The sequence below is a fragment of the Schistocerca cancellata genome, chromosome 6, assembly GCF_023864275.1.
Source record: "Schistocerca cancellata isolate TAMUIC-IGC-003103 chromosome 6, iqSchCanc2.1, whole genome shotgun sequence".
Taxonomy (NCBI): domain Eukaryota; kingdom Metazoa; phylum Arthropoda; class Insecta; order Orthoptera; family Acrididae; genus Schistocerca; species Schistocerca cancellata.
The window spans coordinates 192993559-193010503 of record NC_064631.1 but is presented as its reverse complement, the minus strand read 5'-3'; the positions used below and the strand labels follow the sequence as shown (position 1 = coordinate 193010503).

Below are 16945 nucleotides of genomic sequence, written 5' to 3'. Positions count from 1 at the left end.
ACACAGGGTTTTAATTTCCTTGCCTACTAAAGCACGTGCAATAGTAGTGCACAACTGCTCTAGTGCGGGATCCCACTTCAGTTGAGAGACGGAATACATTCCTATACTCTGACAGTGGGTCAGATTCATTTACTTTTTCACTCGGTTTGTGGGGGAAAAGTATATAGTTTCAGTTTTGCTTTCATTTAATTTTATAGTCTGTTTTTGTGTAGTCACTAAGCAGACGTATCAATTATGTTCAGTGTTTTCCTTTTCACCTTGTCTATACTGGGATTAGTCATTCCAAGGGTTGTATAATTAGTGTATATTACCAATCTGTAGAGCGATGAACTATGTAGGTCATTCATACACATTAGAAAAAGAAAAGGGCCCAGTATAGAATCTCGCAGGAATCTTGTAGTAACTGAAAAAGAATTCAATCTACAGTTCCCTACTATGACAGGTGAAGACACCAGGAACTGTCAAGACTGTTTTTATCTCCCTTCTTATATATTGGGACTAAAGTTGTGGATTTCAACACATCACAGAATTTTTTGGCCTAAAACACACAGTTTATACGATAACAATATTATGAAAAGGATAGATTGCCACTCACCATAAAGCTGACACAATGAGTTTCACAACTTATGCTTACATGACCACTATCTCTGGCCAGAGTCTGGCTGGAGTGTGTAGCGAGAGTGGTCGTGTGTGCATGGGTGTGTTTGCTTGTGTGAATGTGAGTGTGTTTTCCTTTGAAGAAAGCTTTGGCCAAAAGCTCGATGTGTAACAGTCTTTTTGTTCTGTCTGTCTGCAACTCATCATGTCATCTTTAAGGTGAGTAGAAATCCAGCATTTTTGTAACACTGTTGATATTCCATTGTTTGATTTATAAGACAAGTCAGATGAGTCTCTATAATGTCAATGGTATATTTTGGGATGAACTATGGGGATTCACAGATATCTTCATTATTTGAATTACCTAGTTTAAAACAACTTTTTTACTTAGTCTGGCAACTAAGAAGTGTAACCCAACCTCGGCTCAGAAACTGCTGCCAGGTCCTGGCATCAGGATTTTGACAGCAAATACTCACCAAACACATTTGTCAATAACCAATACAGTTACACAACCCACATAGAAGGGGGTAGGCAATAACACTCCTGAAGGACATATTCGAAGTATGTTTCTTTAGCCCCTAGATTTGTTTGTTTGAGAACTAAGAGCCAATTTGCAAGTAAAGCCAATAGGCCAAAAATTAGTGTACATGAAAAAAAAAATTCCTATGGAAAATCTATCTTTGGTGCTCAAAAACTAAAATCAATAGCTATACCTATTACTTTTTAAAATGTATTTTCTCACCTGTGTCATCATTTCAACCTCAGCTGAGAAATTGTCACCAGGCCCAGATGCCAGCACACAACATGGTAACACATTCTGCACAAGAAAGAAAAAATTTTTTGTCAATAAATAAAAGCTAACAGGTCTAGTTGTAACAATATGTAACATCTACAACTATCATATTAGTTTACTGTAGCATATAGACACCTGAAATGCCTAAAAAATGTACTAAACAGAAGTTTACGGAAACGAAAGAAAATTATTTGGTTATTAAAAATGCACTGTTTTGAATCTGACCACGGGCAATGAAGGCAAAAGAGGTGCATGAAGGGGGTAGGAGGAACAAAATGATAACACAGTGTCACAAGACAAGAGATCCAGGACGTAGTACTCAGTAGTGAGAGCAGTAGTAAATCACCATATGGAACACCATACATGTTAGTGTTTTTCCTCTAATTTCTAAGTTCACGATAATTCTTCACTAACACAGAGATACTTAAATCACTGACACAGATGTTACTGAATAATGACTGAGAATACAACTTTTTTCATTACATATTACATCAAAATATTTTGGATTCTTTTACTTCAAAACATCATCCCTGATTTTGTTTATAACTCATCTTAGGTCAGGAACCATGAAAATAATGTGCCTATGTTTTATCTCTGTCTGTACAGTATATACTCTACAACAAATACTTACACAAAAAGATTTCTTGATTGGGGAATAATATGAATCTGCCTGTATACATTTAATGAAATTTTTTACTTCACTAATATAACTTTATTTACAAATGTTAAACCCGCCCAACAAGAATTTGCCTACTTAAGCGCCTGTGGTCAGCAAATTCCTTCACAAGCTTTGGTATTAAAGCAGTTAAAATTTCATCCCCAACAAAATCCAAGGAAAGTCATTATTCAAGAAAAAAATGGTTGAGAATTGTAATTAAAAAATCTTAAAAACTCAAGAGAATGGATTTTACAATGGTTGGATTTGGGACAACTTTACGAGGTATGAAACAAAAGAATTTAGCAATGTACTCGTACACGCAAGCATTCAGATTCAAAACATACAGGCGATATCACAAATAGTCATCAATTGCCTCCAAGCTACTGCAATGAAGATACTTTTAAATAGAGATTCCCTGAACTATCACAGTATGTGCCAATGTCTACTGGAAATTGATTAATAGTGTAAACCATAAAGACCAACTCTCTTTGAGTACACTCATCAGATAGAGCAATACATGAAACCATGTAAATGGCTCGTGTCGTTGTCTTCAGCCTGAAGGCTGGCTTGATGGAGCTCTTTGTGCTTGTGCTTCTCTATCCTGGGAAACCTCTTCATCTCAAATAACAACTGCAACTTACATTCATATGAAGCTGCTTACTGTGTTTATCCCTTGGCATAAGAGGGGGGGGGGGGGGGGGGGGGGGGGGGAGGCAGAGGAGAGGATGGAAAAGAAGTATAGCCAATGGAATGAAATCTCCGTAAACTCACTCTCAAAATGTCTTAAAAGCTGTTTAGGTTCAGAAGTCAGATGATGATGTACTGTTCAGCTTGACCTGAATGTCTTTTACATACAGCTATAGAAAACAACAACATAATTATTTTTTTTTCTTGAAACTGAAAAGGTCATGAAATTATCTACAGATGACCAGCCCCTACAGATCTGTAAAACTGCTGTGAGAGGGATTACACTATCATAACATTCGAACACTAACAGTTAATAGTAATGTGTCTTAGTTTGCCTTAATGAGAAATCATTTACATGGCATCCTTCCATCTACTGCTCTGTGTGATGAGGGTAATCAGAGAGGGAAGTTGGTCTCTTCCTATGAGACAATGGGTACTATGGTAGAGAAGTGAGAGATCAACTGTTGAGACTGGATCCATAACACATTGTGTGCACTGTGCATATGTCAGCTATGGCTTTTATACAAACAAAGTTGTCCTTTCCGTGGAGGCTTAAATCCAACCTTTAGCTTAGTGACATTAAAAAGCTCAAATTGCATTTCTTATAAACAGTACAGACACACAACGGTAAAAACACCATTGAGTTTTAGTTGCTCAACATGCAGCTGGAACCAGTTCATATTTCAGTTCAATATGTGAGCCTTTTTACCAATGTGGCATTGCCCCAAATTTACTCTGTTCCTTCCACCAACATAGGAAGCCTTAGAGGATGCTCGGTTTTTCTGGAACAAGATGGATATTAAGATAAGTGTGGAGAGATTTGAACATACATTATTGGCAAATACTGGTGCGGAGTACATTCCATCTTTTACTATTTTATGAAACAGAGAACCCCCCCCCCCATGCTCTTTGCAGGCAGGGATTGGGGAAGGCAGGGCGGCAGCTCTGCCATTAGAGTGATCTATAAACTATTGGCATGTGCAGTTTCTTTTCCAATCGTGCAGTATTATCTGTCTTCTGCCATGTCTGTGGGAGGTCTGAAAAGTTCTTCATCTGATAATGAAAACAACAAATTTACACTTTCAAAGAAGTTTTATTTTTAAACAATCTCCTCTAACATCAATACATTTATTTAATCCAGATGCATTCAAACACCATTATCCCCACTGTGTAGTGTTCCCATGGAAGTGCTGCAAAGTACCTATCTACAGCTGTAGTGGCTTCTTGATTGGACAAAAAGCTGACCTGCGAGGAATTTCTTCAGTTTTGAGAACAGATGAAGTCTGAGGGAGTCAAATTGAGGGAATAGGTGTGTTCCAACACTTCATAGTGCAAATCCTTCAATTTCTCCAATGCCAGGACACTTCTGAGGGCAGGTGTATTTTTCTGACAGAATGATTTTTTCCTTGAGCTGTTTTCAAAAGTGCTTGCACCCAGTTTAATTAGAAGTTGAGAGTAGTATTCTCCAGTTATTGTATTTTTTTTCCCCCCAAGATAGTCAATCAACAAAATTCCTTTTGCATCCCAGCCGTGCTGTTTCCCTTCGATGGCATTATTCTTGTCCTCTACGAAGCTGAAGAACCGGCTTCTATTCACTGCATAAGCTGCAGTTTGAATTTCGGTGTATAGTGGTGAATCCACATTTCATTTACTGTCATGTTCTGGTGCAAAAAGTCACTTCTGTTTTTCTTAAAATGCACCAAGCACTTTTCAGATAGTGTCATGTGAATGCGTTTGCAATCCACAGTAAGCCCATGTGGCACCCATTTTGCAAAGCTTTCTCATGTTCAATTCCTAGTACAAGATATGACCAGCAAGTTCCTTTCATATCCCTGGAGTATTAGCAATTTCATGCACCCTTATATGCTAATCTTCCAAAATCATGCCATGCAGTTTGTCAATGGTTTTCGGTGTGCTTGTACTTTTTGGATATCCTTTGCATGGATCATGTTAGCTGCTTTCATGGCCACATTTTAACTCAGCTGTACATTTCTTCACGGTGGAAACTGCACATGAAAAGCTGCTACACACATTTACAATTCACAAATGAAGTTCAGTTGGTGCGCAACAATCTTTTACGAAGAATTTAATCACTGTAAAATATTCAGTTTTTTAATATTTTCAAAATCACACACAACACAACTGCTTTAAAAGGCAGCCTACAGTCAACTGTTGCCAGAATGACTTGAAATTTTAAGCGGTGTCTACTAGTGTGTGTGTGTGTGTGTGTGTGTGTGTGTGTGTGTGTGTGTGTGTGTGTGTGGCAGGGGGGGGGGGGGGGGGGCGAAGGTCACGTAAGTAGTGCTGCTATTTCTGAGCAAGGCTGAGAACTTTTCAGGCACTTCTTGTACACTAGTTAATAGAAAAGTTTCTGGATCCATCACAAATGCATGCCAGTAACTCTGAAACGCACCTTTTCTGGGTTGTATGTGGCTGAATCACATTTTTCTATGTTTAATTGCCTCATCATTCCAAGATGAACTGGCCCCTCTTTGGCACCACAGTGACATACTATGATTGACATGCAAGTCAACACTATGGTGCATAAAGGCAGTCTTCATTTATTTTGGCAAAACCAGCATCGTTGAATAGAAGTAAACACAAATAACCCCCCCTTCCAGGTAAATCCATAAGCACTTAATTTTTAATTTTAACACTGAGCAAATGAAAAAAAAAAAAATTGATGTAGTTGAGGGTTCAAGATACAAGGCATATTCAGAAAGTAAGACCCGATCAGGTGCGAAATGGAAACCACTGTGAAAATCTGACAGAACTTTGCACAGATGTGTTCAGCAGTATCTTTAGTGTGCCTGTCGATCACTTCACATCGCTCTTTTTCCATTCAGAGCAAAAGGTGATCACACAGGAATGCCAAAACAGTGTCTTCCATCAAGTATGTGGGTTTGGTGAGCTATGCAGCTCACATAACACAGATGTCATGCGTTTCTTTCTTCAAGACAATTTTCAGCCGCATTCTGCAGGGGTGATGAAAACACTCCTGCAGTGTTTTCAATGGGGAGTGTTCGATCACCCACAATACAGCTCTCAACTAGCTCCCTCCATTGTGCATCTCTTCTCACATGAATCACTGACTATGAAGGCAACATTTTGGCACAAATAACGAGAGGCAGACCAGCGTAGGGAATTGGCAGAAAGCCCAGGCAGCTCCTCTCTGTGACGAGGGTACTGGAAAGTATGTATAATGCCACAACAAATATCTAAGGTAGAGCGGCGACTATTTAGAGAGGTAGCTGGAAGGTGTTTTTGATTCTCACTGGGGTTCTCATTTCAGGACCGATCAGACCTTACTTTCCGAAGAGCCCTCATATTATGATTGTCACAGTAAGTGGTTACTTCCAATTTCTCACTTCTGAAAAGATGGTTAACCTGAACAAGCATCATTGTTTCAGAGAGCAGCATTGCAGTTTATATATGTTTCAAAACCCAGCTACCCTTGTGTGCCTGTAGGGAAGGCCACGAAGAGCAGGGGCATTTACCTACAAAATTTTCTTGGCTTCCATTTCGCTACAGCAAAACCATTCAAACACATGACCTGATATTTGTTATCTGTCTTATTTCGTAAAAATACATTAGCAGAACTTGCCACCAATGTGCCTTTTGTAAATGGGGATCAATATTCCCTACCGACACACAAAATTATTTGGGATAAATGTTGTCACTTGGAATGCAAATTCGTGAGTCTCTAAACTGTTCATAAAAGCAGACACACTTGTAGGACTCAACCTCAGACCTTGAGATTGCTTGTTAACAGATATTTTACCTTAAACCCCATTTACTTCTGAGCATTTGGTTTTTGATGTATGTTAATTCTCTACAAAAATTCAAGATTTTAATAATATGCAATATTTTCTTTGTCAGGAAAGTAACTGATTGTCAAAGAAGTAATGGAATTACAGAACTAAACTATGTAGCAGTGCCCACTGTGACTAGAGGTGATATCTTATCTGAACTTTGTTTCGATCGTGACATATAACTCTGTACATAATCTCAATACAGTCTCTCCATTTCAAGTGCTTGGTTCCACAATCTTTTTCTGGCATTTGGAGAGAGTGAGTGAGTGTGAGTTTGAGTGAGTAAGAGAGAGAGACAGAGAGAGAGAGAGAGAGAGAGAGAGAGAGAGAGAGACAGAGACAGAGAGAGCAACTTTAATAGAGAAATGTGCTGAACACTTGACAATCTGTGGAACCAAAACAATGGTGGACACTGTTGAAAGCTCGATTTTTTTGAGAGAGAATCAATGTGGCAAGTGCACCAAGAACATTCACTACAACAGTAAGCATTACCTCTCAAGAAGAGAGTGAAACAATTACATGGGTTTGCAATGTTCCCCTTATCCAAGGCTGGCCAGACACAGATGGGGTACAACTCACATTTGCTCAGCAGTTTTCATTTCAGGTCTAACTACTGCTCCTAGCAGAAAGTGACTAGATGTACCATTCTAAGCAAAATGTCTTCAAAAATGATTAATATGCTTAATTTTTGTGTAATCACCTAATATCATGACCTAAAATACCTCATTCTCTCTAAGCAATTGTGTATCCAAACAGAAGCACATAAGGTCATATGTAGCTGTCAACAGAGATGACCCATCAAACACTTTTGCCTTCCTATTACTAGGCTACAGTGATGATATATTCAGGATTCTTTGCAATCGGCCCATGTCTAGAATATATCTACACAAAATAAATCTTAAAGGTTTCAATCTTGGCTGTTGTTGACAAGTATTTATTTTATTACATCTTGCCCACATGGAAATTTTTGGCCTTTAAGTGTAGTAGGCATCAATATAATGTAATACAAAATTGTCAAGGCTTTCGTGGCCACTTGCTGACAAACTGCCTGTCGGCTTCTGTCTTCGGTTCTTCACCAGACGTTTGTCTGATGATTTTTCTGACGTTTCGCGTGCATGAGTGGCTGGCAATGTCAAAGCTTCGCCCTCCACTGCTGCTGCTGGTGGGTGAAGCTCTAACAAAGCCAGCCACTGGTGCTGGTGAAATGTCAGAAAACATCAGCTGAAGAACCCAACTGGCAATTTATTAATACAATGTAAAATTATCAGATTATAAAACATCAGGTGTAGCTAATTTATAGGTTGTTCCAATGAAAGCAAGCACATGCAGTGACCTATAATGTGCCATTAACCGTGAAGATGACTGTTACCGCTCCCAGTAAGCACTCTGGTTTTAATTTTGATACTTGCACGTTATGTGCTCTCTCTAAGCTTGGCTAGGTCCGTCATTTTATAACCTGATAATTTTGCTGTATATTGACACCTACTGCACTTTCTAATGGGCAATGGGCAGTAAGGTTGAAACTGGCCATTTCTGCAAGGTGTAGAAAAGTGAATACTTTTTAAAACAGCTGAGATGGAACCATTTAAAATGTTTTCTGGCATATATACAACCGTGGTACCTGCAATGAAGAAAATGATTGAATAATTGCTTTTTATGGAAATGAAAAGCTCAAAACTAAGTAAAAGAGAGAGAGAGAGAGAGAGAGAGAGAGAGAGAGAGAGAGAGAGAGAGAGAGAGAGAGTGCGCGTGTTAGAGTCCTACATCATTATCTTCCATGGACAATGCTCTTGCTCAGTGAGCTACTCACGCACAACTAAACTCACTCACATGTGTGCCACTACCTCCTTTTTTGGTCAGTTCCAAATGCTCTGAAAGAAAAAGCACTAGGCTGTGGTTAAGCCACCATTCTGAATCTGTGCTCATTGAACACTAATTATATATTGCATAGAATGCCTGATGTCATGAATTTGTTGTATTTGCATTACTTAAGTTGCAACAGTTTTCATTGCTATTAACAATTTTATAAACTTCTGCATATTTTTTTCCAGTAAAATTCTTCAAATTAATAAGAATGCACCATTTTTACTTATTATGATGACTTTATTTTCTCATGAAAATGGTTGTGTGTCACTGCATAAAGATGTGGGCATGACAATAGTTCAAAGCATAATAATTCAAATTGTAGCATTAACATAAACAACAAAGATAAAACAATTTAGTTGGTTACTAACAATATTTCAACTATAATAAACACCATAATGCTTAACAGAAACCTACTGTGTCACAAGCATGGTGGAATCACAAGTGAACGATTTCCATAAGATTGTGATACACAGCAGTAATAGCACAATCAGAAGGCTTCAAATAAGGCATTTCAGAGCTATTATAGAGGATATCTAATAATATAAGACATAAATAACAAGACCTCAATCAGCATATTATCAAAACAACAACTACTGTAACCACAGAAATACACTACTAAATTTAATATAAACGTAGAGACTGACAAAACCATACAATATAAAATTGCCGTATAATGATGGTCCAAGACACAGGGTTTTGCTACCTGCTCTTTGAAAACTGATAACAGAATTACTTATATGTTCACTTCTATTTTACCTTTGATGTATCATCACATCAACATTCAGTTGTATTTCTTGGCATAAGTGAAAGAAAAATTTCTTCACTGTGAATTATGACTAGTTTTAATAGTCAGGTTGAATTCTGTATTAAAAATCTAGACAATAAAACTTTTTATACATCTGTTCATCTTTCTGGTTCCTTCCTTTCTTTCCAAGAAAGCACTAAATATTTGCATTATTTTGGTGAGGGCATACAGTGGTGTTGCAGGAAGCTCATACAATAGGACACCTAAGATAATGATCATGTTTCTTAATACCAACATCTAATGCTTCAGAACTTTTTAGAGAAGTTCCAAGAAGCATTCCATGACAGTTTAAAACCATAGTTGCATAATAATACTCCTGACCCATTTAGGACACAAATGTCTGCCTCTAGTGAATCACTGAAGAAATTCATTTTAGTTGCTTCATGTAAGCAATATAAAATCATTTACTCTTCTTGGGATAATTACAGATGCTACATTTTTTCCTGGATACACACTGCAAGAAATAATTTTTTTAAATTACTGTACAAATGAAGTAATGGAGCAGATGCTTTTCAAATCAAACCTTTTAAACACAAGCAAGCTAAAGAGAGCATCAAATTTACAACAGCAAAAAGACAGGTGAATCACCAGTGACTTAATATTACAGCCTTTTTGATGAAGGCACCTGTACAACACTTGTCCACACAATGTTGGCACAAATTTCTGAATGTACTAGCTTAACCTACTCAAACATTAAATGTTATCACAGTGTGGGACATTTAGGTGGTATTAATTATTCATTATGTTTCACTACTTTATTCCAGAACAGAATCATTTTGAAAGCATAAAGAAAGTAATAGCAATATTCTCCAATGGCAACTATAGCATAAACATTTAATACTTAAATTTTCCTTTCTGTCAGGGCACACACAAAATAACAAGACTTTGAACACTAAACCATTTTCTGTCACATGAGGATGTATTAATTTTCTGTTCTTCATTAGACTTCACTAACAGAGAAGTTTACAAGAAGGAAGATCATGCTTAAATATCCCATAGCCAGAAACTCACAGATGGGTGCGACAAGAACAAAAAATTAATATTGTACGTTGCAAAACATAAAAATCTTCAGTCTTTACGTCATTTCTCCTATGAGAAGATAGAAGATGCAGGAATAATCTTTCTACCAAGAGACCTTATTCATACAATCCTCCTGTGACACACACATAGATTCAACATAGCATGTATGCCCTTCTTCAGGCAGTCTTCACAAAATCCTAAGAACACAATTGTAGATCAGTTATTTCATGCATTATTAGTGTAATTCAATGTACAGCACTTGGAGGTAAAACACACCGAAAGGGCACAGAGATAACAGTTTGCAAGACTGGTCCAAAAGTAAAGTTCCACATTCCCAAAACCACAAATAAAAAAGGGGAAACTTTATTCCAAACATGTTAAACATGATATTTCTTGCATCAAATTTCATATCAATTCAAATTAAACATTTTACTGTTACCAATCCCTGTTTGTTTATTTCCACAATATGTTTCAAATGTTTAAAGCTGATTGATTGATTTCTTTATTAATCCATGTAACAATTTACATTGTGTGGATTCCGTCAGCAAAATAATATACAATACAATATACGTACAATTTATACACACAAAATTAATATTTACACACATTTTTAAGGTATCTTACATTAGTTTTATATCCTTATGTAATTTTCTTGTAGTACTGTACAAATCTGGATTTCATATTATAGTTATTTCCTCATGTATTACAATGCAGGCTACTTTAGTTACACTACATGTTTTAATTCAGATAGTCCGTTACTGCACAATAACTTTTATTTAATAAATTTTTTTTTAGTTTTGTTTTGAACTGTCCAATTGTGTCAATATCTTTTATATTTTGGGGTAATTTATTATATAATTTACTGGCATTGCACAACAAGCTCTGCTGAGTTTTAACTTTATTTTTCCTCTTTAGATGCAGATTATATTGGTTTCTAGTTTCATAGCAGTGTACTAAAGATTTTTTAACATAGCAGTCAATATTTTTTTTACATACATAATACTTTGAAAAATGTATTCACAGTGGACAGTTAGGATTTCCAGCTTTTGGAAATGTTCAAGGCAGTGAGCCCTACAGCCACTCTTGGTTATTATACAAATTGCTCTTTTCTGTAATTTGAAAACTATTTGAATATTTTTACTGTTGACTCCCCAAAATATTATTCCATAGGTAATAACAGAGTGGATATAAGAAAAATATATAGATCTGACATGTAGCATCACACACTGCAGTCAGAATTCTAAGAGCATAGCATGCTGTAGCGATTCTGTTACTAAATATTTTAATATGTTCTTCCCACTTTAACTGACTGTCAACATGCATACCAAGAAATTTTGTGTAGTCTACACATTCTGTAGTTTCATCGTTTAACTTAAAGTTGTTAATAGTGTGGTTTTTTTGGAGACATAGAAGTTAACAGCAAAAATTTTTTTTTTTTTTTTTTTTTTTTTTGTTTTTTAGTGTTAGTTTATTATTGGATGCCCACTCACGTACACTGTTTTGTGTTTGTTCGGCTTTTTCTTTCAGTGCATCTGGTGATTTGTCACTGATTAGAACATTTGAGTCATCTGCAAACAATATTGTTTGTCCATGCTTGATGCTCTGTGGGAAGTCATTTATGTAAATGAGCAACAGTATTGGGCCAAGGACACTACCCTGTGGGACACCTATATTTACATAATTTGAGCCTGAAGTATACTTTACAATATAGTTTGAGCAACTTGAAATATGTGAGATTTCAGTTATCTGTCTTCTATTTTTTTAGATATGACTGGAACCACTTTTTCACAAGTCCCCTTATACCCAGTTCATCTAACTTATTTAACAATATGTTGTGGTCTACTGTATCAAACACTTTAGTTATATCAAGAAATATACCTGGTGTGTAGTTCCCTTTATCTAATGCTTCTAGTGTTTTGCGAGGTGTGCTGTTGTTGATTCTGCGCATATCCCTGATTGAAATCCAAACTGGTCAACAGACAGTAAGTTGTATTTATTTAAATAATTCATTAACCTATCTTTCATAATAGTTTCTAATATTTTTGCAAAGCATGAGAGTAGAGAAATTGACCTATAATTTTCAGTTTTTCCTGAAACACCTTTTTTGAAGAGATGTAGTAATTCAGCATATTTTAAATGGTCTGGTAAGTAGCCCTGCTTGAAAGATTGATTTATAATATCAACTAAAGGTGGAAGTAGGCTCTTGATACAGTCCTTTTTATAAAAATGGGGACTTCAGCCAGACCAGCTGAGTTTTTATTTTTCAGTTTGCTGACTGCTTTGTAGACTTCTTCCTGTGTTGTTGGGAATAACACCATTGAGCGTGATACACCATTATTTGGCTTTTTGACCTGAGGGGCTGTTAGAAAATTTTTCTGTAATTTTATTCCTATGCTACTAAAATAATAATTTATATAGTTTGCCAAATATATTGGGTCTTTTATTACAGTCCCTTCCTCTTTGATTTTCAAGTTTGACAGATTCGTTTTCCTGGTACCAGTTTCCTGCTTTACAATCTTCCATACTGCCTTATTTTTGTTTTCAGCAGAGAGCACCAGTTTGGAGTTATAAGGCCTCTTTTCTGCAAGCAATATTTCCCTATATGTTTTCCCATATCTTTTATAAAAGAGTGAGAAAGCAGGATTAGTTTGGCTGTGTTTAATGGAGCTCAGATACTTTACTGTTTCAGACGATTTTTTGATGCCTTTTGTGACCCATTTGTTTTTTTCCTGCAGTTGATAATGGACATAACACTTTAGGAAATATTTCTTCAAAATTTAATTTAAACAATGTCGTGAAATTTTTCAATTTTTCATTTGCATCTACCTCTGAGTATACTGAGTCCCATGTTTGTCCTGCTATCTGTTTGGCAAACTCATATCTATTTTGTTTAGAAAAATTCGTCTGTAAATATGCATTTTCTTTGTTTCTTCTGGAGCCACTTTTATATTAATGATTTGACCTGAGTGATTAGATAATCCTAGCTCTGCTACCACCACCTCAGTTTTCTTTGCTTAAATCTGTTAATACCTGATCAACAGCTGTCTTTGAGTATTTTGCTATTCTTGTTGGACTGTTAACCATTGGAACTAGATTGAAACTTTGAGCAAGACATAGTAATGAGTCCCATGTAGCATCAGGATTCAGTTTATCTACATTTAGATCTCCACATATGAGAATGTGGTTCTTTGGAGTGGATATCTTGTCAAGAACATGATGAAATTGGGAGAAAAAGAACATAACACTTTAGGAAATGTTTCTTCAAAATTTAATTTAAATAATGTCATGAAATTTTTGAATTTTTCATTTGCATCTACCTCTTTGCTTCATCATGAGGTCAATCTATGTGGATTAATATGGCATGTATGTGTTGTATAACTGGAGTAACTTGTGGCATAGTCTAGCAGAGAAAAACAAAATACTGTTTCAGTACATGACTCCCAGTGTCCTGGAGGTTTTTGAGTGAAAGAATGAACAAAACTATAAATTTGAAGATAAAATAAATAAAATAAAAATACTACTGGAGATTTGTTATTTTATTTATTTTGCTTTCAGTTTTGTTCACCCTTTCACTCTAGAACCTCCAAAACACTACAACTCGTGTACTGAAATAGTGTTTTGTTTTTCTTTACCACACAGTGCCACAGGTCACTCCAGTCTTAACACAACACATACATGCCATATTAATCCACTTAAATTGACCTAATGATGAAAAGATTTGAAACATATTGTGGAAATAAACAGTGACTGGTAACAGTAAACTCTTGGTAACAGTAAACTCTGTTTCATTTGATTTCGATAACAGTTGCAGTAAAGCCTAACCAAAAATGTTCACATTTACGGTCAGATAAATTCATCAGGAGGTGGGGCCAAAGCAAACTCGACAAGATGGCACCTGCTACAGAGCTACATTACACACAAAAAATCTTAACTGGGTTTCTGGTATACACAAATTAAAAGTGTAATAAACGTCATGAGTGGCTGTGTGTGACGACTAAGGTCATAATATTAATTCAATAGTTAATTTGGAACTTCTTGATTGATGGATAACTTCTGGCACTGTTATGGTGCAACTACTACTGTGGGAATTAATCATGTAAGAGTGATTGTTTTGGTTTGAAACAGAAAATACTTTCATGTCACTGCAGGCTGTGTTCAAGTGACAGCCCGAGATAAACAGTATAAAAGCACTCATCACATTTAAGATTCAGACACTGATTCACTATCAGATCTTTCAAGTTCAGAGGGATAAAACACTGACTAATCTAGCAGTTCATTAAGAAGGAAAATTGCAATTAAACATCCCATAGTCATCAACTCACAGATAGTTTACGGAATCACATGCTTCTGGTGAAGAATGAACTCAGCATCTGACAAAAATTTTAATTCACATTATGCTACACCAAATGCACAAGTAACACTTGTGGAGCAGTCGAGTGCTAAATCAAAAGAATGAAGATACGAAGAAATGTAGGCAGAGATATGTAGATGCCTGCAGAATACAGTAGATTTGGTTTAACATTTGCTTTAGGAAAATGAATGGTATATAACAATTACAAAGGCTCTCAGGTAAAGTTTGTTCGCACAGTAAACTAAAACTCTATAGAAAATCATTTTTTTCTGGACTGTTCTAGAATCATCATACTTAATAAGTTGCTTTTTGTTTCTAGCACCACAGCATGAACAACGAAATGTGCAGCAGCATACACGCATTTTCTCCGGACTGTTTTATGAGATACTAGGTAAATTGCAACACTTAGTGTAAATCACCAACTTGGAAACTCCTGGTAGTCATTTTATTTTCATCGCAGCTCAGTTTAAAGAATTCCACGTAACTATGCTGCTTCTATTTATACCTAATTTGATCAAAAAGTTTTTGCCTCTCCTACATGTCTGTGATAATGTGTACGCTTAATTTTGCATATAATGAAAGAATATGCTTTATGAAACTAAAAAATAGCTACTGCAAAATAAAAAACGGACAATAACCAAAATAAAAGCAGCCTGCTCAGATGTGAACATCACTGCGTTTCTTTGAAATGAGAGTCTGCAGCTGAGTAATATTCAATAGTACATGCTCCATTTCATATGTAGTAACAGTGTTTCAATCCTTCTTGTTGACATACTGTCAACAAAGTGGTCAAGACACTACCACTCTAGCCTGTCATTCTTTGGTAGCCACCCTCGTGAAATCTTCCAGAGTGTGATGGAAAAGCAGGGATTGGGCAGGCCATTAAATTTCCACTAAGTTCATTTAATCCGAAGTATCCTCAATTAGATTCTCATCAGCAGGCTACCCCACAGACTATTTATCCGAATATATGACAACCATGATTATAAGATCAGCATCCCCCACCCCTCCCCCAAGAGGATTCTTGAGAAAAATATATTTTTAACATTTTCTGACTAATCTGTTTTACTGACAAAGTAGTTGCCTAAAGAGTTAATATTATACCTAGTCTACATTTATGTCATTTATTGATTGTCTACATTTAGATAAAACAAGGAGAAATAAAATAAACAGAAAGAAATGGTTTACATTAATTTACAGAGCATTTTCTTTTGTACATTTCTTGCTTACCAACCCTGTCATCTGTGGTATCACTATTTTTAATAGTTGTGAAACTTTTATCTTCATTGTCGCAAATATTTGGCTGTTTCTTCTAATATGTTGCAGTTTCTGAAGTGGCTGTTACCATGAGACCTGAGAAACCAGCCATATGTCTGAATACATAGTGGATTTTTCTTCTATTCTGACGTGAGACTGTTACAATGTCTTTTGCTTCCAAAAGCATCTGCCCGCCACTCTCCCAATGGCTGCATAGAACAAGTAGCTGACACTACCCGTTTCTTTCCTTTCATATGCCATGGTGAGTGTTGACAACATTGCAGCATGGCACATGTAAATACGCCACTGACTCCCATCTAGACTTTTACCTCTTCTGCAGTAATAAACACTCCTGCTGAGTATTTGTCCAATTTTAAAATCAATTCATTTCTGACTACACACAGGTTCAGGCAAACTGCAGTTTAAACATGGCAGATGTTTCTAGAAAGCTAAAGCACTGCACTCATCAGTTCACAGCCAAGCTGGGGTCACTGTTCCCCCTCCAGCCCTTCTGTGGTGCTTAGTGTTGTGCTTCAGCAACTGTGAAACACAGACTGCAGTATGTTCAAGGGTGTAAGTCATCTGTAACAGCCACAGAGTATATATTCTATGGAAATGACAGCAGCTAAGATTCAGTGCAATTCTGCAACTTTGGCCTATCCCACCATTTACTGATGTCTGTTGGCACTATCTCCACAATGGGTCCTTCCACTGTAATTTTTTCTCATCACAACAGTTACAGTCAATTTAACATGTTTTATTTAGCTTGTTAGACATTCCATTCTCGATAGATTTTCCTTCTTGTTTCAGGTGAATGTCAGCATCATGTTTTAAAGCTGATTAAAAGCTGGTAACGTTTTTACCCAGTACTCTAATATGTGAACAGCGGCCAAATTTCTAATTTGTAAGCCACTTTGTAAATCATTACAGTCTCTCAGAATCAAATAAAATATTGATCTGGGTTCAGAATACAGTAATGTTTTCGAAGGACATTTCCATTTTTGAAGGCTGCCTTTAATTAAGAAGCAGCATAATGTTTGTACACAGTATCCATACATTTTATTGAAAACCTGTTCACATACAAGAATCTGTAAGATGA

The 16945-nt window shown here is 36.3% G+C and overlaps 1 protein-coding gene across 4 annotated transcripts in view; it reads right to left on the bottom strand.

The window, feature by feature from the left end:
- The window catches only part of LOC126191190 (centrosomin-like), a 417752-nt gene that overhangs the window by 37428 nt on the left and 363379 nt on the right, over positions 1-16945 (bottom strand). For all 4 annotated transcript variants that reach the window (XM_049931983.1, XM_049931982.1, XM_049931984.1 and 1 more), the window contains exon 9: positions 1340-1414. In XM_049931983.1, coding sequence (XP_049787940.1) covers positions 1340-1414 — 75 coding nt within the window. The remainder of the gene's footprint in view (positions 1-1339; positions 1415-16945) is intronic.